This window comes from Lampetra planeri, chromosome 26 (assembly GCF_965212315.1).
Source record: "Lampetra planeri chromosome 26, kcLamPlan1.2.h2, whole genome shotgun sequence".
In the NCBI taxonomy this organism is placed as follows: Eukaryota; Metazoa; Chordata; class Hyperoartia; order Petromyzontiformes; family Petromyzontidae; genus Lampetra; species Lampetra planeri.
This window is the reverse complement of record NC_136132.1, coordinates 6,613,572-6,639,398: the sequence shown is the minus strand read 5'-3', so window position 1 is coordinate 6,639,398 and position 25,827 is coordinate 6,613,572. Positions and strand designations below refer to the sequence as shown.

The 25,827-nt window shown below is 47.0% G+C and overlaps 1 protein-coding gene across 1 annotated transcript in view; it reads right to left on the bottom strand.

The window, feature by feature from the left end:
• The window catches only part of LOC144727644 (A disintegrin and metalloproteinase with thrombospondin motifs 18-like), a 109,376-nt gene that overhangs the window by 20,631 nt on the left and 62,918 nt on the right, over positions 1-25,827 (bottom strand). Inside the window, exons 9-17 of the mRNA XM_078606611.1 lie at positions 20,827-20,964; positions 19,826-19,976; positions 14,887-14,982; positions 9,923-10,071; positions 6,387-6,559; positions 4,701-4,831; positions 3,963-4,086; positions 3,156-3,445; positions 2,596-2,749 (exon numbers count right to left, since the gene is read on the bottom strand). Coding sequence (XP_078462737.1) covers positions 2,596-2,749; positions 3,156-3,445; positions 3,963-4,086; positions 4,701-4,831; positions 6,387-6,559; positions 9,923-10,071; positions 14,887-14,982; positions 19,826-19,976; positions 20,827-20,964 — 1,406 coding nt within the window. The remainder of the gene's footprint in view (positions 1-2,595; positions 2,750-3,155; positions 3,446-3,962; positions 4,087-4,700; positions 4,832-6,386; positions 6,560-9,922; positions 10,072-14,886; positions 14,983-19,825; positions 19,977-20,826; positions 20,965-25,827) is intronic.

The window sequence follows — 25,827 nt, the reverse complement described above, 5'->3', positions numbered from 1 at the left end:
ATTCTGAGAAAACCTTAAAGTGGCCTCTTGCACTACACGAGGGGCGGTGCTGCACTTTCCCGCCTGATCTACTCTGGAGAATTGTTCATTGCATGGCAGTTAAATAGATTATTGTAATTCTAAAAACTGGAGTGTTGCCAAATTAAGTGAAAGAGCCAATTAAATTGAATAGATTCGTTTTATGCAGTCATTGGTGACGGAGCTGAGACCATCAACGAACTAGAATAGAGAGCCCTGGTGGATTCCCAAATTCAAACCCAGGATCTCAGTGCCATTGATGTCTGAACCACCCAGGCACGTCATTCAACTTAGTCTTTAAAGAGCGCCCGGTGCACTGAGTAAACATCAGCACTGTTGAGATAAATGCTGCCAGTCGTGTGTAAATACCACCACACCATTGCTCGGTGCTCAAGGGCACCGCACCGGCCTCAAATAGGCGCTCACACACATCACTCGTCCCTGCAGTATTCAAGGGCGAACTCTGGATATTTGCCTCTGTATTGGAATAGGCTTCAAGCCCTACCTACACGCTTATCGCACAAAGTCCCGCAAGCTAACAGAGAACAGTCGCGGGTAAATGTTTGCCGCAACTATTATTAAAGTTTTTCTTTTTTACTTTTAAACACTGACCCCATGCCCGGTGTCCCAATGGGCGTGGGAACCTGAGCATGAAAACAAAAAAAAGCAGAAAATAGACGAAGGCCCTTTGTGCTGTCCTGACAGAGGACACGTCATCGGCGCTCCACATTAAAGCCTTTCCAGAGCATCCCTTCTTCCCACGGCGTTATTCATATTTGTTCTCGCTCTAAAGGACAATTAGCGACAAAGCCCTGATAAACATGACATCATCTGTGAAGGGAAACGGCGCCCCCCAATCCACCACTTTGGGTCACTCGCCCCTTACTCCCCAGATTGGCAAGAAAATGAGCCGGGCTCACGAATTAATTAGGGGGGGGGGGGTGGGACATCAACGGCCGGGGATCCTAGTTTCGCGAGCGTGTGTTGCCGAGCTCCGACAAGAGTGGATGCGATGAAAACGTTCCGGTAATTCTGACTGAGTGTCTTCCTCCCCCCCACCCTCCACCAATGAGTAATGTCATATTGCTGGACAGCAGGTGTTTTCCTGCTCAAGTGAGCATCGCGCGAGCAATCGTCTCGGTCGGTGGCCCTGAGCTCATGGTGAAAATTCCACATTGAGATGAGAACGGTTGGCTACATACGGTGCGAAAGAAGGTCAACATTCAAACGTTAAATAACTACTGTTGAGCTGCAGAAAATAGGTACTCATTTAATCGAGCCTCAAAGGCTGATGGGCTTTGTCAACTGGTGACCAGGATTAGCCACAGTGCCAGTCAGGCAAAGCCTAGTATAGAGATAGTGAATGTATTAACATGCATCGCATGGGTGAATATACATTCTATTTACGTCATCTGATATTTAATATGGCAGAGCCCCGTATTTAACACACTCTATGAAGTTGTATCTGCACCTGCATGGCAAGATTGTTTTAATGTCTGTCAAGGTCATGGCGACTGTACATCAAAGTGGAGCCTGATCCTGGCTAGGCCCAAAACTTAGGAGGGAACGATTCAAAAATAAACAGACCCTGTAAATACACACTTCGAAATCACACCAAGACACTGTGACATCACCGCAGTGAAAATAATAATAAAACGTACAGCAGTCACAATGCAAGCAACAATCAGCACTCCTGATGGTTACTTTAACGCCTATTTTCTGATTAATGATGCTTTAAACTCTTGCCAGACAGCGCAGTGGGTATGAATATTGGCTGCCCAAATGTTTGTTCCCAACCAACCAATATTTGTTCCTCCCTACTCAGATGTACCCTCAGGCTAGGGTTAAGAGGTCGTGGTTAGGCGCTACTTTGGTGAGAGGGCGGGTTAGCGGGCTTCGCTACGAACTCAGTGACCCCAGTTCGATTCCTGCTCACGGCCAACACGTATGACGAGTATTTGACCCGGTCACGGACCTCCCGTGGGTTGACTCAGCCTCAAATGAGCACTGTGTAAGGGATATAAACATCGCCACTGGGGAGACAAAAGCGGCCGGGCGTGGTGCTGGCCACCCAACCCCTCGTGTGCCGTGCCCGGCCTTCATAGTTGCTGCTCGCTAACAGCACTTGCCCCAACAGTCTGGTAAGGCTATACACGGGATCTTGTCTTGGGAGGGCAGGTGAGCGAGGGTGAGCGAGGGTGAGCTAATGCGAGCGAGCGTGAGCGATTGTGTGTGTGTGTGTGGGGAGCGATAGTTAGCGCGCTGCGCTATGAACCCGGCGACACGGGTTCGATTCCCGCTCACGGCCAACACCAGTGACGATTATCTGAACCGGTCCCGGGCCTCCCCTAGGTCGACTCAGCCTCAAATGAGTACCTGGTGCGGTGTAAACATTGCCACTGGGGAGACAAAGGCGGTCGGGCGTATTTCTGGCCACCCACCCCCTCGTGTACCGTTCCGGCCTTCATAGGTGCTCGCTAACAGCACTTGTCCCTACAGTCTGTTAAGGCTATATGGGGGATCTTTGTTGTGTGTGCGGTGTCCATGTGCTCCCGTGTTTCCGCCTGCGGCCTGCACCTCCGCCGCACGTAGCCGAACATTCGGAGCGCGACAGGGCCCACGCGTGGCTGTGCTTGCGGCCACTCGGCTTGCCGGCAGCGCCGGGCCCATCCGAGTCCTTGGGCAGCGTGTACTCCCAGCCGATGCCAGGATTCCGGCCTTGGATAAGCACCTGCGGTGAGGATGACCATCAACAACACCACCATCATCATCATTAGTGGTGGTGGCTTCACATCAGTGCCATTGTCACAATACTGAATTTTTTGTCAATGCTGACCTCAATAAATCTTTATTTTACATGCCAATATCGTCCCTCAATAAAGTTAGGCATCCATGCACATTACAGCAGAACGGGAACAGCACATGGGGCATCGAGCAACAGGGATTGAAAACAGAAACCCATCACGCCCTCAGCGGCTGTGACCGACCTTGCAAAGCAAAACACCGACCGGACCTGCTCGTTATACGGATCACAAACCGCGTACACCACCCTCCCTCGTCCACACTCCGCTCTTCCCAAAAAGCGGTGCTTTTTACGTAGCCCCGCCGTATCCCCGGGCGACAGCACGGGCCCGCACCTCAAACACCAGCGTCTGGTTGGTGGGTCCCGGCGAACTCAGGCTCTCCGGTCGGTTGTACGGCCGCTTGTAGTCGAAGGTGGCGCCGGCAAAACGCAGCCGCCCGGGCCACGTGGCGATGCGCGCGCCATTGAGGTAGTAGCCAGACGATGACGAGGAGGTGGAGGAGGTGGGGGGACCCTGGTGTCTGGGGCTAGCCGTCCGTACGGCGAGCAGGCTGCTCGAGATGCTGAGCTCGAAGACGCGGATCCACCGCGCGCCGGGAGGGACGACGACCACCGTGTGGTACTCTGGTGGATAAGCAAATCGAAACGATTGCCCGTTAAGGTTGCAACAGACTGCTGGGGCAAGTGCTGTTAGTAAGCACCTATGAAGGCCGGCACGGCACACGAGGGGGGTGGGTGGCCAGCACCACGCCCGGCCGCCTTTGTCTCCCGAGTGGCGATGTTTACACACCGCACCAGCGACTCCTTTGAGACCTAGTCGACTTAGGGTCAGCCCAGGACCTGTACAGATAATCGTCATTGGTGTCGACCGTGAGCGGGGATCGAACCCGGGTTGCCGGGTCCGTAGCGCAGCGCGCTAACTGCCACACTACTGGTGGCACACACGCACGCACACACGTAGATCAAAGCTTCCGCAAGCATTTCAGTCAAGGGAGTTCTTTGACCATACTTCATCAGCACCAATGACCGCCCACAGCAATTAGGATCACACACGGCAACATCTCCCACCTAAGCACGACAACTCGGCACCGTTATCGGTGGAGCCGTCGTGGGGTGCGGTGGGGGTGGGGGTGGGCCTCACCGTCCGCGTGGTGCTGGGCTGTGTAGTGTCCTCGGAACACCTGGCACGAGGAGTTGTCCCCGTTACAGACGCCGCACGCGTCCAGCGTAGCCCCCGAGCCCAGAGTCTGGTCACAACCGACCTCCTGCGCCGCACCGCGACCCGAGGGCAACGCCGGGGGGGTTAAGGCGATTGCAGTGGTGGCGGTGTGGCACGGAGATGGGATTGAGAGCGAGGATGGTCTTCCTACCGATATAAGGAAAGCCACTGGGAGCTATGCGATTTGAAATCATCGAGGTTGAAACACTCATGTCTTTAGAACTGATTTTTTTTGTGTTTAGTTTGTCATCCTTCCTCCCGCACCTGCGATTAGCGTGGTTGGCTTCGTACGGTGCGAAAGAAGTTCAACATCCATACGTAGCAAACCGTGCAAATCGGACGTGCAGGGGAAGGCCAACAAACTAAGCACGACAAGCAGTTCTCAAGAAATAAGTTTTACAATCGAGGACTAAAAGTGCATAGCTCCAGTGGCTTCCTAATATCGGTAGGAAGAGCATTCCAGATGACAGCAAACGTGTAATGATGACAGCAAACGTGTAATGATGACATTGCTGATTCATGATAAGGACTTTAACAATAATGATGATGATGATGGCATTGATATGTGTATAATGATGATGATGGCATTGAGAATGATGACAGCATTGAGGTGTACCACAATGGTGGTGGCGAGTATGACTTCAATGATTGGCTTCTCACCTCGCACACTCCATCCACGCAGATGTCAGTGCTGCCCTCCACGCAGGGCGTGCCATCTTTCACCTTGCTCGCCAGCGCAAAGAAGAAGTCAAAGTCCTCTGCCATGCAGTACAGCTTGCAGATGTCCTGCTCTACACACACATGCACGCACACGCGTGAGCCACGACCCTCCAGGGGGCACGCGCGGCGGCATTACACAGTCAGGGGTCAATTGACGCATCACTGGGTGCCCTCTGTTGTAAGAATGCAAGGAGAAGGTCAAAGTGTTTCGTGGCTCAACGTAGGGTGGGTGGTGGTGCATGTCACGATCATTGAAGCTCTTCCCAGGATAGCAAAATTATGCAAAGGCAATTTTAAAAAAACCTCTACGACAACCACATGAAGCGCATTGCGCACCCATGATGCCAACGCTTCACGCAGCTGGTTACGTTTTGGACAACGCTGAACTGTAATAGAACAAGACTCAGAGTGTGTCCAGGCTCAAACAAGCATGGAGTGGTGCTTATCTCTCTTTACATATTCTCTTAGCCCGTGGTGAAAAGTACGTGTGTGTGTTCAACATCTTTCACACCGTACATAGCCAACCATACTAATTGTAGGAGCGGGGGGAGGGGGGGAATGACAACCAACTCAACACAAAAAGCAGTTCTAAAGAAATAAGTTTTCAATTTATATTTAAAAGTGCATAGCTCCAGTGGCTTCCTAATATCGGAAGGAAGAGCGTTCCAGACGGCCGCAGAAACGCATCTCAAAGGGCGCGATGCAGTCACTGTCTTTGTTTGATGGCCCGCCAAAAGCCGCTGCGAGGATGACCGTAGTTCGCGTGATGGCTTATGCTCCTGGACGAAATCAGCAATGTAGTGTGGTTCATTTATGGCAAGAACTTTGTGTGTAATGAGTGGGGACCAGTTCTATGCGTAGGATGCCAACGTTTTGTGGTACAGTGGCGAGTAATTTGCACTCGAAACCCATCCAACTGAGTTTGTTTCCAAACCACAGCGAACATCTTTGGCGAATAATATCTGAACGAGTCCTGGCCCCTTCCCATTCACAAAACTACTCTGCCCAGCGTGGCAAAGTATGGTGAAACGATTCCCATCATTGACACAGTGTACAGATGCCTTCATCCAGCAGTCCGTTTTAAAAGCCTGTAATTTACTATAACTGTCAATTTATATGACCCCATTTAGCTCTCCCCAACAAGGATTTGAACTCGTGCCTGCTTATCATTCATTGTGAGTGAGATGTTCTGTCAACAACGCCGTCTGTGGGTCAGAACACCGTCTGTGATCAGGGAGTCATGGGGACGAGATGTGAACTACATCGCCAGGTAATTAGAAGGCCGTGGGTTTGATCCCGACTCAAACGCCTGTATATTTGGAGTTTGCATGCACTCTCTCTCCCTGTTTTCGCGTGGATTTGTCTCCGGGACCTCTGGTTTTCCCCTTCTACATTTAGAATCAACATGCGTTTTATAGTATTTGGCTGCTATACATTTCCACATTAACACGCCAATTCGTCGAGCTAGCATTTGTGATAGCCAGGTCGCCTCTGAAAAAAAGCTATACAGCTCAGTGGGCCTTACCTGGTAAAATAAAACATAAAATAGTTCATAGTTCATAGCCTGGCCACATTAATAGGACGCGAGAGGCGCCTCGAACAGGACAATGAGACATCTTGCATCACCATCCACTTTGGTGTAGGGCTTCCACTTGTAGAGCCACCCGCGGAACGGCTTGCTGTTGTACTCGGCGCACTGCTGCGCCCGAAACCCCGGGCTGGACGTGGGGCACGTGTCCACGTTGCACATGCGGTACATCCTGCCCGGGCCCTCGCAGTAACCTCCCCCAAACGCGGGTCTGCAAGCCAGCAGCAACATTGTTAGTGGACACGCGTGCAGATTTAAAGCGTTTGTGACTGCAGGGATTCATATTCTTGGTTCTTTCGGTAAAGTCACGTAGAAGGGAAATAACAAAATAATAAAATAATAAAACAATAAAATGATGTTCTTGGTTCTTTCGGTAAAGTCACGTAGAAGGAAAATAATAAAAAAAACATAATAAAATACATTGTATTTTTTTTTTGAGCTGTCGGTGTTCATTGGGACGCTGTCTTTCCGACAGCTCTGTTTCTTCACCTGAGGACGGCTGCTTGTGTTGTATTATTTCCCTTCTACGTGACTTTACCGAAAGAACCAAGAAGGTGAATCCCTGCAGTCACGAAAGCTTTAAATCGAAAAATAAAATGATGATGATTGCTTGTGTTGCAGTCGGAACGTCGTGAGAATTTTTTTTATAGTTTAATATTTTTATTATTTTATTATTTCCCTTCTACGTGACTTTACCGAAAGAACCAAGAATATATATACGTCTGTATGTTCAACTTCTTTCGCATCGTACGTAGCTAGTCGGAGGTGCAGTGCACGCTTGGCTAAACACGCACAAGTCAGTGCCGAGGTGCCCTGCGTTTTGCTTGAACAAAGATTGGACGGCGCTTAACCCCAATGGCGGTGGCTCTGAACTGGTGGTAAAAATTCCACATTCCTACGGCAGTGCCCACTCGTCAGAATAGGGCAATCAATGTAGACTTCTTCATGGTGATGCTCATGATATTGACTCTTGACCCGCAACCAGGATTTAAAATTGAGAACTTTCATTTGTGAGCCAAACACTCGATACGCAGAGCCAACGGTGGAATGAATGCTGTGCATACACAACGTACGAGTGCTATTATTTGCTTTATTATTGAACGTATTGATTGGCAAACTGTAATAGCTTCTTTTGTTTGGTTAATACATCTTTATCTGGAATAAAATGTCACTTTTGTCTCAAGACTCATCGGTGTCATGTCTGGGGATATTTAACGAGTGACCCATTAAAGTGTTGCCCTGCTAAGCGTTGGACCCAGGTAGCTCACTGCGGTGATGGCTGTCACTCATAGCAAATAGTGCCTCTCCAAATCACAATGTATAACAGTGCACTTCTCATTAATACACAGCCCCTATACCTTCACACAAAGTGTGCCAATTGAACGTGCAGCATTTGGAATAAGTTTAACGATAAACCATCAACATATAATTACGCGGATATAGCAATCTGCTTTTATAATTACGAGATTAACAACGATTTTCTTATGCATCCACATTTACTATAAAGTGAGCATGTAATTGTGAGCTTTTACGTATATTTAGTAAATTTCAAAACATAAAACGCTGTAATTAGAACTTAATCACTCGCAGGGTTAATCTACATTTAACTTTACAACCGTGCAAGAACATATTTAAATTTGGCATTAAAAAAAACTAAATGGGCCCTATTCTACGTGATAGCAAGATTAAAACCTTCTGTAGAAATGGTGAACGTAAAGTGCCTTGCAGTATGGGACCATTCCATTTCATGGGGACAGAATGCTCAGGGCTCACCGCTCGACATTCCAGAATTCTTTAAGTGGCAGTTGGGGCCTGGCCTGCGCCAAGAGAAAGAACCGAAATATAATGACTATTTACTTTGAGATAAAATTACCAGTAATATGGAGTAATGTATTTGTACATGTCTTAAATTTCCTACTGGATGTCCCAGACTTGGTGCCCAGATCAAATATGAAATAATGCGACCACTGCGCCCGCTAATTTGTATGAGCGCCGAGTCCTGAAGGATGGCGGTGCGTCGAGCAGACTACGTTAGCTGCATGGAAAATGTTCCGCCTGCAGTGGTTTGTATATTATAGTTAAGAAGATTAGCCTAATTCTAATACGCTCCGCTTGGTCTTACAATGATCGTAGACAGATAATAAACATGGATCATGTCCAATTATTGTATTTATCCAGCGTGTCTGTGTGTTAAATATGTAGATAATTATGTTCTCTATACACGTTCAAAAACGTAAAGTGGATGTGTATGTGCCATTGTATCTTGCATGTGAGAGAGGTAACGTAGCGGTTAGCGCTCTGTGCTTCGGACCCAACGACCCGAGTTTGATTACCACTCACGGCTAACACCAGTGACAATTATTTGAACCGGTCCTGGGCCTGCCATGGGTCGACTAAGCCTCAAATGAGTGCGGTGTGTAAACATCGCCAGGAAAGAGACAAAGGCGGCCAGGCATGGCACTGGCCACTCACCCCTTTCTGCGCTTCATAGGTGGCTCACGAACAGTACTTGCACCAACAGTATGTTAAGGCTAAACGGGGGATCTTTGTCTTTTTACACACGCCATGGTGGCAAGATGTTAACTACCTCGCCTGGCATACAGTTTGCAATCCCGACCATGGCGCCTGTATATTTGGAGTTTCCATGTCCCTGTCCCTGTGGTCGCGTGGATTTTTCTCTGGGTCCTCCTGTTTCCCCCCTCCCCATTTAGAATCAACACGCACTTTAGCGTATTTGGCTGATATACATTTCCACACGAATGATAAGCCACTTCGTTGAGCTATCATTTGTGATAGCCAGGTCGCCAGTTTTCCCCGCACCTTCGATTAGCACGGTTATCTACGTACGGTGCGAAAGAATTTCAAAGTGTAAACTGTAAAAAGTGGGGTGGAAGATGGCAAGCTTTCACGCGCCCCACTCTGTTCAGTGAGCAATCATCAACGCGGTGACCGAACATCGATCATCGCATCTCCCGGTCTCCAGAACAACAACAACAACCACGGGCGAAATTGCAGCCGTCGCTCTGCATCTACATCAGCCGTGCACAACAGAAGAATAAGAAGACTAAAAATGTGCTCAATGGGCCTTCCTTACCTGGTGGAGAGGCGGGGGGGTGGAAAAAAAATTAGACCAGTTTTTTTTTATTTCGATTTAAAACTTTCGTGACTGCAGGGATTCATCTTCTTGGTTCTTTCGGTAAAGTCACGTAGAATGGAAATAATAAAATAATAAAAATAAAACATAATAAAATAATTCTCACGACGTTTCGGCCACAACGCAAGCAGCCATCCTCAGGTGAAGAACAGGTCTGTCGATAAGACAGAAAGTCATTCAGACTCTGTCTGACAGAAAGTCATTCAGACTCTGTCTTATCGACATACCTGTTCTTCACCTGAGGACGGATGCTTGCGTTGTGGCCGAAACGTCGTGAGAATGATTTTATTATGTTTTATTTTTATTATTTTTATTATTTTATTATTTCCATTCTACGTGACTTTACCGAAATAACCAAGAAGAGTTTTTTTTTTACTTTACATAATGAGCAGGAAGGGTGGTGGCGGGGGGCCCTCTCACCGCGGGTCGCTGCAGACGCGCTCGCGACGCGTCACCCCGCCGCCGCACGTGCGCGAGCACTCGCTCCACCCGGCCCACGGAGCCCAGTTCCCCGGCACCGCGCGGGGTCCCTCCTCTCCGTGCCGCACGCATTCGCCGCGACGGCACCACTGAGCCACGCGACACCACCGCACAGCACAACGGGGGCACAGCAGGGTCAGAGGCGCAGCCCTTGCAATAGCGCGCTCAAGGTCGCTGCCGGCAGAAGGGGTCTCCGCTAGAGGGAGCACGAGAGAGCACGCTCTTAAGAGGGTGTTTTGGCCTACTCTTCCACGCTGACCAGGTGGCTTGGAATAGGTGGGATTGCCCGCACTTAGCCCAACCACACGCGACCTGGTGAGCGATAATTATTACCTGTGGTGTACACATTTATGTCCAGAGGTGGACAGTGTATGAACCATTCACCGTGGCTATTATCCCCACCCCCCCAGTCAAGGCATCTCCCCATTTAAACATGCAAATTGGCATCACTCGCCTCCAATAAGCCAGTAAAACTAAATCGAAATGTCCATCGCAAGAGGGTGGGGTCAGTCTCTCTCTGACCACCGCTGGTATGTGCACAAAGCGGCGCCTGATCTATTAACGCCAGACTTTTAGCAGCTGCCCCAAGTCAGCATCCTGTGGATATACTGCACGTGGAAGAATTCTCGCCGGGCTCCCACGTCGTTGCGGGGATATCTGTGATGCTGTGTGAAGTAAACATTCCCCCGTTCCGATTTAAAGCTTTCGTGACTGCAGGGAATCATCTTCTTGGTTCTTTCGGTAAAGTCACGTAGAAGGGAAAAAAAATACATAAAAAATAAAAAACATAATAAATAAAAATTTCACGACGTTTCGGCCACAACACAAGCAGCCGTCCTCAGGTGAAGAAGCAGAGCTATCGGTTTTCATTGAGACGCTGTCCTTCCGACAGCTCTGCTTCTTCAGCTGAGGACGGCTGCTTGTGTTGTGGCCGAAACGTCGCGAAAATTGTATTGTTTTATTTGTATTATTTCCCTTCTACGTGACTTTACCAAAAGAACCAAGACGATGATTCCCCCGTTCATTTAACGACTGGCGAATGACTTGCAAGCGGTGACGTAGCGTGCGTGGCGTGGGCCATGGTGTGAGATATTATCAGAATTATATTATTTATTATACTGGAGGAATCCGATGAGCTGTAAAGCTCTTTTTCACAGATGTCCATTAGTTAATTGAGCTCCCCCCCCCTCCCATCTTCGATGTAAACAATTGAGAATAATCATCCCCTGTCACGAGGCCCAGCTCCAGCTTCTCACAGATGGAGGAGGCGCCGGGGAGAACCGTGGTGGTCACCACCACTGAGAGGAGTAAACACGACCGGGCCCAATTGGACATTCGGTGATATGGGGGCCCACCCGCATCACCGCCCACATGCCACCACCACTGTTCGTCGCCGTGCATTGCTTTGGCAATGACGCGCGTATATAAAGCCTCGCCTGTTGTGACGTTTGAATAATTTTTGGCGAGTTTTCTCTAATTGCTCTTCTCGTGATTCCCTTTAGGGTTGTGCAGAGTTATGTGCATTCAGTGGTTTGTTTGGTACTTTCATCCCTTTTGGCGTCTACATTTTTCATCGTGATATTTGTGGCCTCTGATAGATTTTTTCTCTGTACGCTTTTCTTTTGTGCTTTCCACCCCATGTTCAGGGCACTGGCTTTAAAGTGGTCGCATCCAGGGTTCCTGTGACATCATGGCCGAGTGAGCAGCTCGAAACAGAGTGCTCCTATCTCAACTTAAACTAATAGACCCCTTTCAACCGGGTTTCTTACTTATAACTCATTTAAAGGTTTTGTTTCTCTCCCCCAACCTTGAAAACACGAAATACTCGAATAGACGAACCTCCCCGCCCGAAGCCGTCGGAAACCATCTCCAAGCCCCTATGACCTCGTGTCTGGGACACACGAACTGAACCTGACCCCGTGGCAAGGTCAGGTGAATCCCTTCACATACCCCCCGAACACGATGGAAAGTGGTCACATCCATGTCACCGTTGTGCACCTTCTTGAGTTTGAATCTGTTGTTTCGTCTGAATTCCTCAACCTCCTGCACGAGACTTTAGATGTTAACCACCTTGTGTTGGCAGCTCTGTGCAGTCTTCTTCCAACTATGATGAAATGTGTCTTGCATTGCACCAGCCTGTGATCAATGCCAGCGGCGCTACATTTTTAAAGGGCGTCTTTGATCATCTCGGACTCATCTGTGAGAAATCAAGTCAACTTCATGCATCATTTCTCCATATAGGCTCTTCCATATCCATTTTCTAGACTTCTTTTTGAGAGAAAAAAGTGTTTATGATGGTCATGGCACATACGTTCTGGCCTCTCACGTCCCAAAGCAAGAGTCACATTTACCATTCATACCATTTATCAAATGTACCATTCACACAATCTCCGCTACGTTTGCCTACCCTTGTGTTCATCGCCCATCCTGATGTTGTAATCTGTTGTTGTGCTCGTTAAGAAGTCATAATTGACGTATACAATTGTTCTAGGTCTACATCATCAGGACTTGTTGGAGCATACGTTTGAATAATCTTGGGATGGCAGAATAAGACAGTGGTAACAAGTGCTCCTCGTCAAGAAGGCCCTGGGTTTCATTCCCTTTCTGTATGGATTCATATATTATCCCTCTTGTTCTGTATTGGTTTCCTCTGGGTTCTTTCTTGTTTCCTAACATAGCTAAAAAAAAAGGTTCAATTTAACTGATGCTGCCAAAACATCCCAATCATGATTTTAAAAATACGTGTAAGTTACTCAAATGGGATTTCAACACAGCAGCTACATCGCTCTCCTCCTGAGAAAAACTTTGCAGGATCCTCCTGAAAGATAGTCTTGAGACTCGGCGAAGCCTCCCTGGGTAAACAAGCATCACAATAATAATAATTATACATCTTTAACTTGCGGTGGTTTGCGTGCCTTAACGTTATCTGGAGTAACTTTTTCCTTAATATGAACATGAATCCGAACATTTGCTTTGATTCCCAGACAAGCCTAAGGATTCCCCTTGATAATTTATTGATTTGTAATTACTAATAACAGTAAGTTGGCTACAATTTGCGCGACATATTAAGTTTGTAAAAACATAACCGTAAATTAATACATCATTGTAAAATTAGTAACTTTCATCCCTATTATCTCACAGCAGTATTAATATTAACTCTGTACTCAAATGACAGACAGTCATAATGTTGAGAAAGATGTAAAAGCCACTCTGACCTAATGTTAGCATAATTTTGGCCCCATAAGAACGCACTAATTACGTCGTATAATATGATTGTTTATTGATGTTAGCGATTCATTTATTGAAAAATAATGTGCATGAGCCTGTGTATTTTCTTAACATCCCATTTTGAAAACCTTTTTGGCAAACCCTCACGTAGTATATAGATACACAATGTATAGCAGGAGGGAGAATTTTTTTTTTTGTATACACTAAAGAACGTGCAATACTACTCCAGTTTATATTATCGTCTGCTGATTGTTAGTGATCTGCATGGTGGTGTCGGAATCCAGATGTCGTTGGTGTAACGTCAGATTGCTTTTATTCTGAGCACATTTGAGATCGCTTGCTTCATTCACTGTGGCACCAAACCTCCACTTTACACACATTCCACAGGAACGTTTGCCAAAATGTAACTGCAACAAAAATAAACGGGCCGGGAAAATACTCTCCCGTTACCGCGTTTGTCGCTGCAATATTTAGCCGAAGGTTTCCTGGTCCCGATTCTGTGCAACATTCGCATTAAAACATGTTGATTTTGGTGGAAAGCAAAGGGCAGGAGAGAATAAACAAACCCAACTTTGAAGCTAAAGGTTAAAATAAACACGCCATATTTGAAATTATGAAATTCATCAAAAAGTAAATGCTCAACCGTTTAAAGTTTATCGCCGCTGAGGATTATTTTTTAAAATTTCCCCCACTTTGGAATAAAGTTTATTTAAATGACCATTGCCAAAAGGAACACTCGGAAAGTTAAACTGCTTTGCCTGCAATGAATTAACCTGGAAACCGAAAACAATAATCACGTGCATTTGTGAAAAGTCTGCCTCTTAAGCTTTGTTTGTAAAAGCTGCTGAGCATCAAGATTCTAAAAGCCAGGTGGACAAATTAATAAACCCATCCACGACTAGTATTCAATGTGTGAAGGTGCAGTGCATTGCCATATTGATTATATTTCTCATTACTTTTATTCAATTTGTACTACCTAATTTCGCATTACTTAATCTCTCAATATAATTCACTTCAATTCAGCGTCAATGCCAGTGTCTCCATGCTCAAGAGAGCAATGAGTATTATATATTTCCATTGATAGTCTAAAGCCAGCGTTTGAAATTCCACATTTTCATTGCAGTGTAGTTTCTTTCCACAGGATAACCACTATGGACTTACTATAAAGCTCTATAGTAAAACTCCTCTTATTTTCCCCAGTGGCATCAAAGACAAGACACCTTTCCTATGACTCCTTCCAACTTACTTCAGGAGTAGTTCTACGAAGGCCTCTTTTGAGGACTGTTCTCTGGTACACAGTGACACACGGTGCACTGTGAGCATTCTAAATCGTATTTCTTCTTCCTACGGCATGGCGCAATTTAGACAGATGTTCATTGCTAAGACAGGCTACGACGCGAAGAGGATCCGGTTTTTTTCGATTTAAAGCTTTCGTGACTGCAGGGATTCATCTTCTTGGTTCTTTCGGTATAAAGTCACGTAGAAGAGAAGTAATAAAATAATAAAAATAAAACATAATAATGTGGCCGAAACGTCGTGAGAATTATTTTATTATGTTTTATTTTTATTATTTTATTACTTCCCTTCTACGTGACTTTACCGAAAGAACCAAGAAGAAGGATCCGGTTTGTAATACAGCTGCTGTGATTCTCTCTCTCTCTCTCTCAGGGGCTCACCATGTTGCTGGCACATGCGGTGCCCTCGGCTGCCGGCAGGAACTTGGTCTCGCAGTGCCGCCCGTCTCGGTGACACCACAGCGCCTTGCAGACGTCCTGCGCACGCCGGAGGAACGAGCGTCTGGGTCACGAGTGGCGAGCGCGTGGGAGCGCTGCGAAAGCCACACTCCGCACGTGCATGCCAAACACACAAGTGCACAAAGACGAAGACGAAAATCCCCCAGGATTAGCCTTCAACAGACTGTAGGGGTTTCGATTTAAAGCTTTCGTAACTGCAGGGATTCATCTTCTTGGTTCTTTCCATAAAGTCACGTAGAAGGGAAGTAATAAAATAATACAACTAAAACATAAAATAATTCTCACGACGTTTCGGCCACAACGCAAGCAGCCGTCCTCAGGTGAAGAATGAAACACCACCAAGCTTGGAGCATATATTTAAGCTGGGTTGGGTCCAAGCTTGGTGGTGTTTCATTCTTCACCTGAGGACGGCTGCTTGCGTTGTGGCCGAAACGTCGTGAGAATTATTTTATGTTTTATTTTTATTATTTTATTACTTCCCTTCTACGTGACTTTACCGAAAGAACCAAGAAGACTGTAGGGGCAAGAGCTGTTCGCGAGCACCTATGAAGGCCAGCAGGGCACACGAGGAGGGTTGGATGGGCAGCACCACGCCCGACCGCCTTTGTCTCCCCAGTGACGATGTTTACACATCGCACCAGGGACTCATTTTAGGCTGAGTCGACCTAAGGGAGGCCCAGGACTGGTTCAGATAATCGTCAACGGTGTTGGCCGTGAGCGGGAATCAAACTACCACTCCCCACATATAAGTACGCACACACACACAGATAAAGGCACTCGCGAACACAAACACACGTACACACCGACATACAAAAGGCGGAGAGATGCAATGTTAGCTGTGTAGACCACAGCACATTTTATTTCTGCTCGTGATGCAAGATGGAGTGGTGGTGTCGCCAGCATCACATCACGACGGCTTTGCCTCGCCTGTGCCGATTCTCGCAAACTCTGCCAGGCACTCATGGACCAAGTCAGCGCAGGGGTTGGCAAACGAAATAACAATAGCCACATGTCAGGCAAGCATTTAGGGCTGAGTCAAGCCACAACAGGCCCAACAAAGGTGCTGATACCACTTACATTAGCCAGGGCTCGGAATCCAATTCAGTGAGCCGGAGTCATTGGACAGTGTGAAAACCACAAGTGCCATTATTCCCTGCTACACGCACACATATTTAACAAAGGTCTGCGACGTAACCAATTGCGGTGACTGAAACGTGTAATTATAATGATCTGCTGTTCCTTGAAAGTGTGTGGAGCTTGAATGCATTTGTACACTTTGGCATTGAGAAAAAAATAATCATTGGGCAGTTATTCAAGGAAATGTGCTATTTGAGTTACGCTAGTCAGCACGTATGATTTACAGGGTCTAGCCTTGCAGCCGGGTGCAAGTTAGGGCTTGTCGGAAGCTCTAAGTTCTTGCATGGAATATGTAACCAATTAAATGTTTTCACAAGTGTGTTTGCCAGTGTAAGTGTGTCGGTGATGCATTGGGAGAAACTCTGGCAGCTTTAGCAAGGCCATTCCGAGATAGGTGCATTGTACGTGTTTTTTTATACCATCAAGTTGTTTATTGAAATGGAAATTAGTAACATTTATTAGAGTACTAGAGACTGGTCCCAGCCATGGAAATGTAGAATTTCCACCCTTGGCTCAGGACCGCTGAAGGAGGTAAGCAACCACCACCACGCTTATTTTACAAGCGATGCAACTGTGACTTGACCTTTGACCTGTGCCGTACACGCTGCTTCGCTGAAAGTGATAACACACAATCTGTCATCAGTTCAGCAATAGGCAGCCTTGCTTTACTAAAATAAGGGGCAGTCAATTATGGTTTGGTGTGCTGCCCAGCTCAGCAGGCTTCCCAGCCACTTCAAACCTCTTATTTCCTGCCCGCATGAAAACGTAGAAAAAAAAAGAAAGAGACAAAATAAAAAAAATAAAAATGTGTCCTTTGAAAGTTAGCAGAGCGTGTGTTTCAGCCAGCAAGCAGCTAAAGGCCGACCACTACTGCCAAGCACGTTCGCACACTGTGCCACAAATCGATCGCCGGATCCATAAATGAACCAACTACGTGTGAATTGGCTTGATTCTCACCTTTACCAAACCCTCAGCTTCTTTTCCCCTCCCTGCCATGTGGAATCCCATGCAGAATTTGTCATCATGGTACACTGGACTTGCTATCTCCCAGCGCAGCAGTTCAAATAACTGGCAAATCTCCCCCCGCCTCTGGCCCACTCAACCAGTATCAATTGATAGGCAACGGTTCTCTGATCGGCAGGCCGCAGTGCCATTGCGCAAAATATTGGTGGACCCACCTCTTCCAAGCCTTCTGGGACAGCATGGAAGAGTAGGCCAAAATTATCCTCAACAGGGGCTTTCTCGAGCTCCCCTGGTAAGAGGCCGGCCTAGGAAACAATCTCACTGCTCTCCTGTGCTCAGAACCCGTGCCTCGTCTTCTCCGTTCTTACAAAGCAGCTTGAAATGCGGATGATAAAACAAATTGCATACTATTCGTCTGTGTGTCTCTTCACGCACTGCTGCCGTTTGCTCTTCTCTGAAGCTCCGCAGGGACTGGGTACTGTTTTCATCGCATTGCCTCGGTGGCGTGGGAAGATTTTTGCAGGGGCATTCTCTTCCGTCGAAGTCTTAGTCTGTAGCTCGGATTGAGATTTTAATTTTAACAAGCGTTTTAAGGTGGAATTGTGCTGCTCTAAGGCATTTATGTTTTTTTCTCTGGGAACTTTGTGCTCATTGTTCGGATGTGTTTTTTAAAGTTATCTTTGCCGCCTTCTGCTGGCATTTTCTTTCTATCTCTTGCAGGCGAGATGTGTATCTCAATCGACTCTTTAGTTAAATGAAAAAGCTCAACCTTTATCTCAATTGTGCTATAATCTCAAAGGTAAAGATGTTTCTTTTGTTTATCTTAAACTCCTTCAAGTCACGAGAACATGTTGCGTCACTGATCGGGCCACGGAAGGTGACAGCACGGAACACATCCACAAGTCTGTCTTGTGAAATGCTGCTGTCTCTTCAAAAAATATGACGAGAAAGCAGCATTCCTTTGGGTAAGTGGTCAGTTTGGTTTCCCACCCCCAACCTCAACAGCTCTCTAGGAGGAATGCGCTGCCAATTTTTGAATTCACCAGAAAAAAGATAGATCGTTTCGGATTTTTCCCGAAAACCAGAAAGTAGCATCACTAACATAACATCACGTCCGCTCTTTGGCCCCGCCAAATATGGTGCCACGTGGCATCATCACGTGACGCCACTATAGTGTGCACGAAGACATGTTTACATTGGGTGATTGGTAGAATTGATCCAAAGATCCCAAAGAGATCCCAAATTGTCCGTCAAAATCCATTCATTAAGAAGACGAAACGTTCCAAATCTGACAATCGTCCCTTCTCTCTACAGGTAGGGGAATCGGAATCTGCGTGCTTGTGTTCACACCGTCCACAAAGTCCCAATACCCAGTACAGCACCAGTCCCGTGCTCGATTTAGTGGACGTCTCTGCGGATTCCGTCGTGGCCAGGGGAGGGCTGAATCCGACGCCACACGTCCGTCGGGTCGCTCGTTTTATGCAACGCGTTCGGCGGTGTAGAGCGCCACACACACGGCACGGCTCAAGGCGTCCACGGAGCCAAGGAGCATGAAGTGTATCGGGAACTTGTTGAGCGGTCTGCATAAGTGTGACGCGTGTGTTTACTCGGTGACACGAGCTGCTATTCTCCGCAATGCTTTTCAAACCGTTGCCAACAATTTAACAGCGAGGATTACAAAAATCATTGACAAAATGCCTTGCAATTCTGTACTAATCATCGTAGAAACATTCCATTTACCAATGAGAGAAGGTCAGCTCCATACCAGCTGGATTTTTTGGTTTTTCCACGGTAATTAAAAGCGAGGGAGGGGGGGGTGGGACACGGCGCAACGCGCCCCCGTTACGAGGGCAGCATACGATGTTAACAGCCTCGCTTACCAGCCAACCCCCAACACGTAACCACTCGTAATGTAGGTCGCATTCAAGCAGAAGTCCTTCATCCACCCGCATCTATGCACTGACCACATGATTGCTCTCAGCTGTGAGATGAGCGTCAAACTTCCATGTTCACAGTCGGCAAATTACCCTGAGTGCGATGGGAGGGGGCTGGTCTATTCATGTGCTATTATTTTGTGCGATTGTAGTGTATTTTTAGGGTCCTTCCTAGAGCGTACATTGGCAGTGCTTCTATAATGCGAGGATACAAATGAGGCGGGGTGTTTTTTCCCCCAACTTCCAGTTTGATATTTTTAGCGAGTGAGCTGAAACTAGTCGACACTTTTTTTTGAATGGTGAAATAATAATTGTCAATCTTTGTAATAATCCACATTGGATGGTGCGCCAGTTGACGTCAGATATAGTATACATCTCGGAGCCACACAGCAAATTTAACGAGCTATTGCGAGACACAATGAGCACAAAGTGCACTGTTGCTAAAATGTGTGTTTTACTACGCCAATTCATGAAGTGCATCTATACAATGTATTGTTCACTACCTCGCCTGGTATACAGGAGGTCGTGGCTTTGCACTACGAATCGAGAGACCCGAGTTCGATTCCTGCTCACGGCCAACAGCTGTGACAATTATCTGAACCAATCCTGGGCCTCCACTAGGTCGACTAAGCCTCAAAATTAGTACCTCGTGCAATGAACAAACATCGCCACTCTGGATACAAAGGCGACCGAGCGTGGTGCTGGCAACCCCACCCCCTCGTGCGCCCCGTGCTGCCCTTCGCTCGCTAACGGCACTTGCCCCAACAGTGTCAAAGGCTATAACCGGGGAATCTTTGTCTTTGGTGTAGGGTTGCTGTGCAGCTCACCCGCTTGCCCTCAGAGCACATGCGCGCGATGGTACCGAACAGCCACCGGCACTGCGTGTCGCCATCGTACAGCTGGCCCGGCAGCTCCTCGGGGAAGCGGAAGGGCACGGAGGTCTTGGGTTTGTCGGCCAGGCAGGCGGCTTGTGGGGAACTGGCAGCAGAGACAACAGAACTCGAACGAGCGCACCGACAAGAGAAACCCAACGACCGCGACCACAACAGAACTCCAACGATCGCGACGCCGACAACAGAACTCGAACGATCGCACCGACAAGAGAGACGGGTGTCTCAGAGGTCAAAGCTTGGAGCTGGCACTGCAACTCCTATCTAATCGCTTCCCAGTCACTTGTAACAGGCTCCTGGATTCACTACTTGGTTCATACGAATGAAAAGCGCTTTTGAATTGTACCTAACTTCACATTGCACCTAAAGCTTAATTTGATACCGCATAGAAAATTTAATGAAGTTCATTTTTTTCGTTTCTTTTTTCATCCCGTATTTTGTTTGGGGGAATTCTTCATCCAGTAGTAGATTGACAACGGCTGATGATCATGATGAGTGTTTGGTGCAATGGGATCCACGGATTAAATGCACCTCATACATACACATTATAATTAGTTGGCACAATGAGGAGCGCAGGTAGTGCATCTGCCAGTCGAGTCAGTCAGCGAGCTTGCAACACTTCACGTGGCCTCAACGTGCACCCCGGTGACGTTACCACCACTTTGAGAAGAACGGCAGCTGTTGTTATTTTGGCGTCATGGCTAGATTGATACTAATTGCTTTAGAACTGCTTTTTTGTTTGTTGTCCTTCCCCCCCTCCCCGCACCTCCGATTGGCTACGTACGGCGCAAAACAAACTCAACACGAATTAAATTCTCGTACTTGTCGACAAAAATGGCTCTGGCGCCCTTTGGGGGGGGGGGGGGGGAGTGGCGCTACGGGCTGCAGCGGTCTTCGTGTTCTGGCAGCGAGAGTGAGCCGTGCGCACGAGCACTTACTTGAGGAAGCGGTGCAGGTACTGGCGGCTGCAGTCCGACCAGGTGAAGACGCCGTTGTTGCCGGCGAGTGTCGGCGACATGATGCTCCCCTCGGTTTTCTTGCACGCGTTGCCCTCGCCGTCGTGGATCATGCCGAAGCTGGCGAGACGCGCGCAAAATCGAAAGGCAGGGAAAAGGGGTGGAGAAGGGGGTGGTGGTTCTCCCCATGGGGACAACACCGACTGTTGTATTGAGGATGGCCACGGCGCGCGACCGAGGGTTCGTGTGCTCGGAGCCCGGGTTGTGTAGTTTTTTGGTGAGCAAATGCAGCGATGAAAATATCGCTCAGCCACAAGTGTTTTTATTATATTTTAGAGAACGATGACCGTGATGGCAATAAATAGACGTTGTGACAACTACGGCTGCCCCGGCGAAAGTACCGATGGGTAACTACGATTAGATGAAATTACCAAGTCCGAATTAAGGCACAGACTGGGATTATGTAGTCATGTCATTAGAGACCGCAGTGCACTCAGGGAGACCAAAACAAGGTAACTGGCTTCATAATGCGTGGAAAAACGAGTCTCAATTCACTGATTGGCTCATATGATAGTATGAATGGAAATTGTGCGCCCCTCGCACCAGACTAATACTTCACAAAAGTTCAACAGGTGGCCATCAACGTGAATGTTGTTGACGAAATGAACACTGGTCAGAACCCTGACAAATTGTGACCTTTGACTCCCCCAGTGATGGGTATTCACACTCCACCACCGGGTTCTCAATGAAGGCTGAGTTGACCTAGGAGAGGCCGGCTACAGGCGCACGCGCCAGTCATGTGCCACTAATGTTTGTCATTGGTAAAGATCCAACAAACGTGGGATGACACTCATCTACACTCACGGCTCCGAGACGTTGAGTGTTAACCGGAGGTACTCCTTTAAGCCTGGGGCTCTTGCCAAGCACGCTACAACACTGCTCTGAGAGAAGAGCGAAATTTACACATTCTTCAGGGCAGGGGACCAGTCTCCCCATAGGACAACGACTGCTGGCATCCCACAAAGTGGTATTCATTTTAATGTACTGAGAGGGATGATGATGATAGGCTGACACCTGACGAGGATTTTAACTCGTAACTTTCCGTTCACGGGTCAAGCACTCTGCGAGAGCGTGCCTCATATATACGTGTGTCGAATCCAGATATCTCGTTGAACATTTACACTCGTCAATAGTTTTAGCTTTTTGTAATTCCTTTAAACCGGTGTAATTTCACACAAATCACCAGCGATTTGTAAAAAATAAAAATCACACAATAAATCGTATATCTCTCAGGCCCATTAAAATGACATGGCACGGAGATTCAAATTTCGAGAACCTCACTCTTTGACAGTTCCCTAAATTCCATATCTGATTATGTGAACGGCCACAAATTAGACTCCGTGTTTACACTCATCATGCGAGCAAGTGTACTCGTGGATGCTATATTTAGTTCAAGTTTGCCTTGGCATGAATCCACATGGCATGACGTTGTGTGCGCAAGTCTTACATCCCCATTTAGACCCGGTGCAAGATATGTTATACACTGCCCAAGGCAGTCAGAGTGTTGCTTGCTAGGTGTGGGAATAACCGTGTTTATCCAGGTGTATGGTAATGCATATTAAATATACAACACGCGCGCGCGCATAAGCGCACACGCATACATTTCTACACGTGGCCAGCTGCACACTTTGTTTACAGCATGCAAAGTGATATATTACCGCCCTCTACAATTTCCCACAATCAGATCTTGCCAATAGATGTAATAGAAGATTGGCTGTACATCAATGTATACAGTTACCTCTATGGTCACACCTGGCATAACAGATTTCTCAACTCGTTCACCACGCAACAAAGATCCCCCGTGTAGCCTTAACAGACTGTTGGGGCAAGTGCTGTTCGCGAGCACCTATAAAGGCCGGCACGGCACACGAGGGGGTGGGTGGCCAACACGACGCCCGGCCGCCTTTGTCTCCCTCGTGACGATGTTTACACAACCGCACCAGATACTCATTTTAGGCTGAGTTTACCTAGGGGAGGCCCAGGACCAGTTCAGATAATCGTCACTGGTATTGGCTGTGAGCGGGAATCAAACCCGAGTCGCCAGGTTCGTAGCACAACGCACTAATCGCTACACTACCGCTCACCACACAAAGACAAAGATCCCCCGTGTAGCCTTAACAGACTGTAGGGGCAAGTGCTGTTAGCGAGCACCTATGAAGGCCGGAACGGTACACAAAGGGGTGGGTGGCCAGCCCCACGCCCGACCGCCTTTGTCTCCCCAGTGGCGATGTTTACACAACCGCACCAGATACTCATTTGAGGCTGAGTCCACGTAGGGGAGGCCCAGGACCGGTTCAGATTATCGTCACTGGTATTGGCCGTGAGCGGGAATCGAACCCGGATCTCCGGGTTCGTAGCGCAGCACGCTAACCGCTACACTACCGCTCCCCACACATATACACACACAAATGTCCACACTGCATAGCAATTGATTGAGTTGATTGTAGCAAACACTGCGACGAATGTATGTGACACATACTACTGCATTAGCATGAGTTCAAGTCCCGGCTCCGGGGTTAGTGTAACAGATCTTGTCTCTGAGATCGGTAAACATGAGCACTGCACGGTGAGGCTAAAAAAAAAACATGATCTGAAGCCAACAAAGGTGGCTGTGCTGTGGGAAAACGATCCCTGTCATAGGAATGTGGAATTTTCAAAAGCTGGTTCAGAACCACTATGAAAGATGAGCAGTGCTGCCAAACAGAGATGTGTTGGTTTAACGCGTTGGCTTTCGCGACCAATATCATCCACAATACAGGTTATTTTAGGGGGTTTGGTCGCGTAAATATAAATGTGTCATTAAACTCGCCACCACCCGACACAGCCAATTAGTAAGGTTTGTCACGTAAACAGAGCTTGCCAATTCGTCACTAGTACAGCACACCGGTGTGTTGGAGAGCAAAGCCACAACATTTACAATCTGATTACGACGTTTCGCCAGCAATTACAACTAGCTCTGAATTGGCTGTGTCGGGTGGTGGCGAGTTTAACGACACATTTATATATTTACACGATATAACCCCCAAAAAAACCCGTATTATAGAGATGCGCTGCTTCAGTGAACCTCGACTGGTTTCTTTAATATTACGACACACAAAGTCACGTTCACATTTGCGGTTGACATACAAGCACGTACGATGGGTTTACGTACAGCATCCATTCTACATGTACGCGGAAAACATCGAGCGGTGCGAGACGTATCCAGTTCACCGTAACTTAAACAGCAAGTGCAATTACCGCTTAAGGAAGTGATCGTGAATGTAATCACAGACTACAACATTTGTACTTATGTCTTCTACATGTCACGGTTATTTTTCAACGGAACTGACCGTAAGGGTGATGCCGTATTTGCACAAAGCTTGATTTGTTACCTATTTTTTTTCCCCTGCCTGTGTGCTTTTGGAAAGAGCTTGTGCACACACATGTATCATTAATTCATTAGCATTAATAAAATAACATAAATCTTACATTTCTTTTTCCGTTGTTTTTTAACAATCCTTGAAAAATTGTTCCCACTTAATTTTTTTTAATGGATCCCTCAGGCATTCAATATTTAAAGCAATGCATATTTGCACACACACACACTTACAATAGCAAGCACACACACGTATAAATTTATTTATTTATATATATATATAAACGAGAGGGACAAGATCTATTCGTGAACACCTTTCGTATTCTCTGAACTATAAGAAGCAGCTTTCACTCCAAATGTATTTCAAAGCAAACGTTTGGGGTGGGCCTCAAATTCTGGTAGGCGCGTGTGCGCGCGTGTGTGTGAGTGAGACCAGATCTGTGTACTTGTATCGACACTCGGCACAAGTTTGGGGGCGCGTCTGCTTTTCCGGAACGTCTCATAATCTGGCGATCACAGTATTAACGAGCACAATAACAATAATAATAATGAGATGAATTTCGATTTAAAGCTTTCGTGACTGCAGGGATTCATCTTCTTGGTTCTTTCGGTAAAGTCACGTAGAAAGGAAATAATAATAAAATAATAAAAATAAAACATAATAAAATAATTCTCACGACGTTTCGGCTGCTTGCGTTGTGGCCGAAACGTCGTGAGAATTATTTTATTATGTTTTATTTTTATTATTTTATTATTTCCATTCTACGTGACTTTACCGAAAAAAACAAGAAAAATAATGAGATGCTTCTCAAAGAGCGCACTTCATTCCCGGGGCATCCCAGAGTGCTGTGCACGCAATACTCAACTGACAACCTGACAACACATCTCATTCTAGATTTGAAGCTTTCGTGACTGCAAGGATTCATATTCTTAGGTTTTTTCGGTAAAGTCACGTAGGTAAAAAAATGTAATTAATAAAAGTAAAATAAAAATAAAATAAAAATCACGACGTTTCGGAGGCAACACAAGCTTCTGTCTTCAGGTGGAACAGTCACAGCACGATAGCTGTATCAAATGATCAAGTGATACAGCTTTCGTGCTGTGACGGTCCCACCTGAAGACGGAAGCTTGTGTTGCTTCCGAAACGTCGTGATTTTTTTATTTTATTTAACTTTTATTAATTAATTTTTTTACCTACGTGACTTTACCGAAAAAACCTAAGGATATGAACACATCTCATCTCAAATACTCTGGAAGGAGACCCCCCCCCCCCCCAATGGCAGCTATGCCTGTGCAGCGCAAGGCGACTCAGCTCCTGGTCGGCAAGGCGAGCATTGGGTCTTGCAGGAGGTGGGAAAGAATTGCGGCTGTGTGCAATCACAATTGAGGATGTATATTTGAAGGTGAGTGCAGCACGTAATGTGATAGTGGTGGGGTCAGGGCTGCACGCTCGTATCTACACGATCAACACGCACTCACAAGGCACCAGCTTTCATGCTTCACCACCACAGATAGCTGCCTCCGAAGAGAAGCACTCACGTGTTAAAATATACCCCGAAATGTCTATG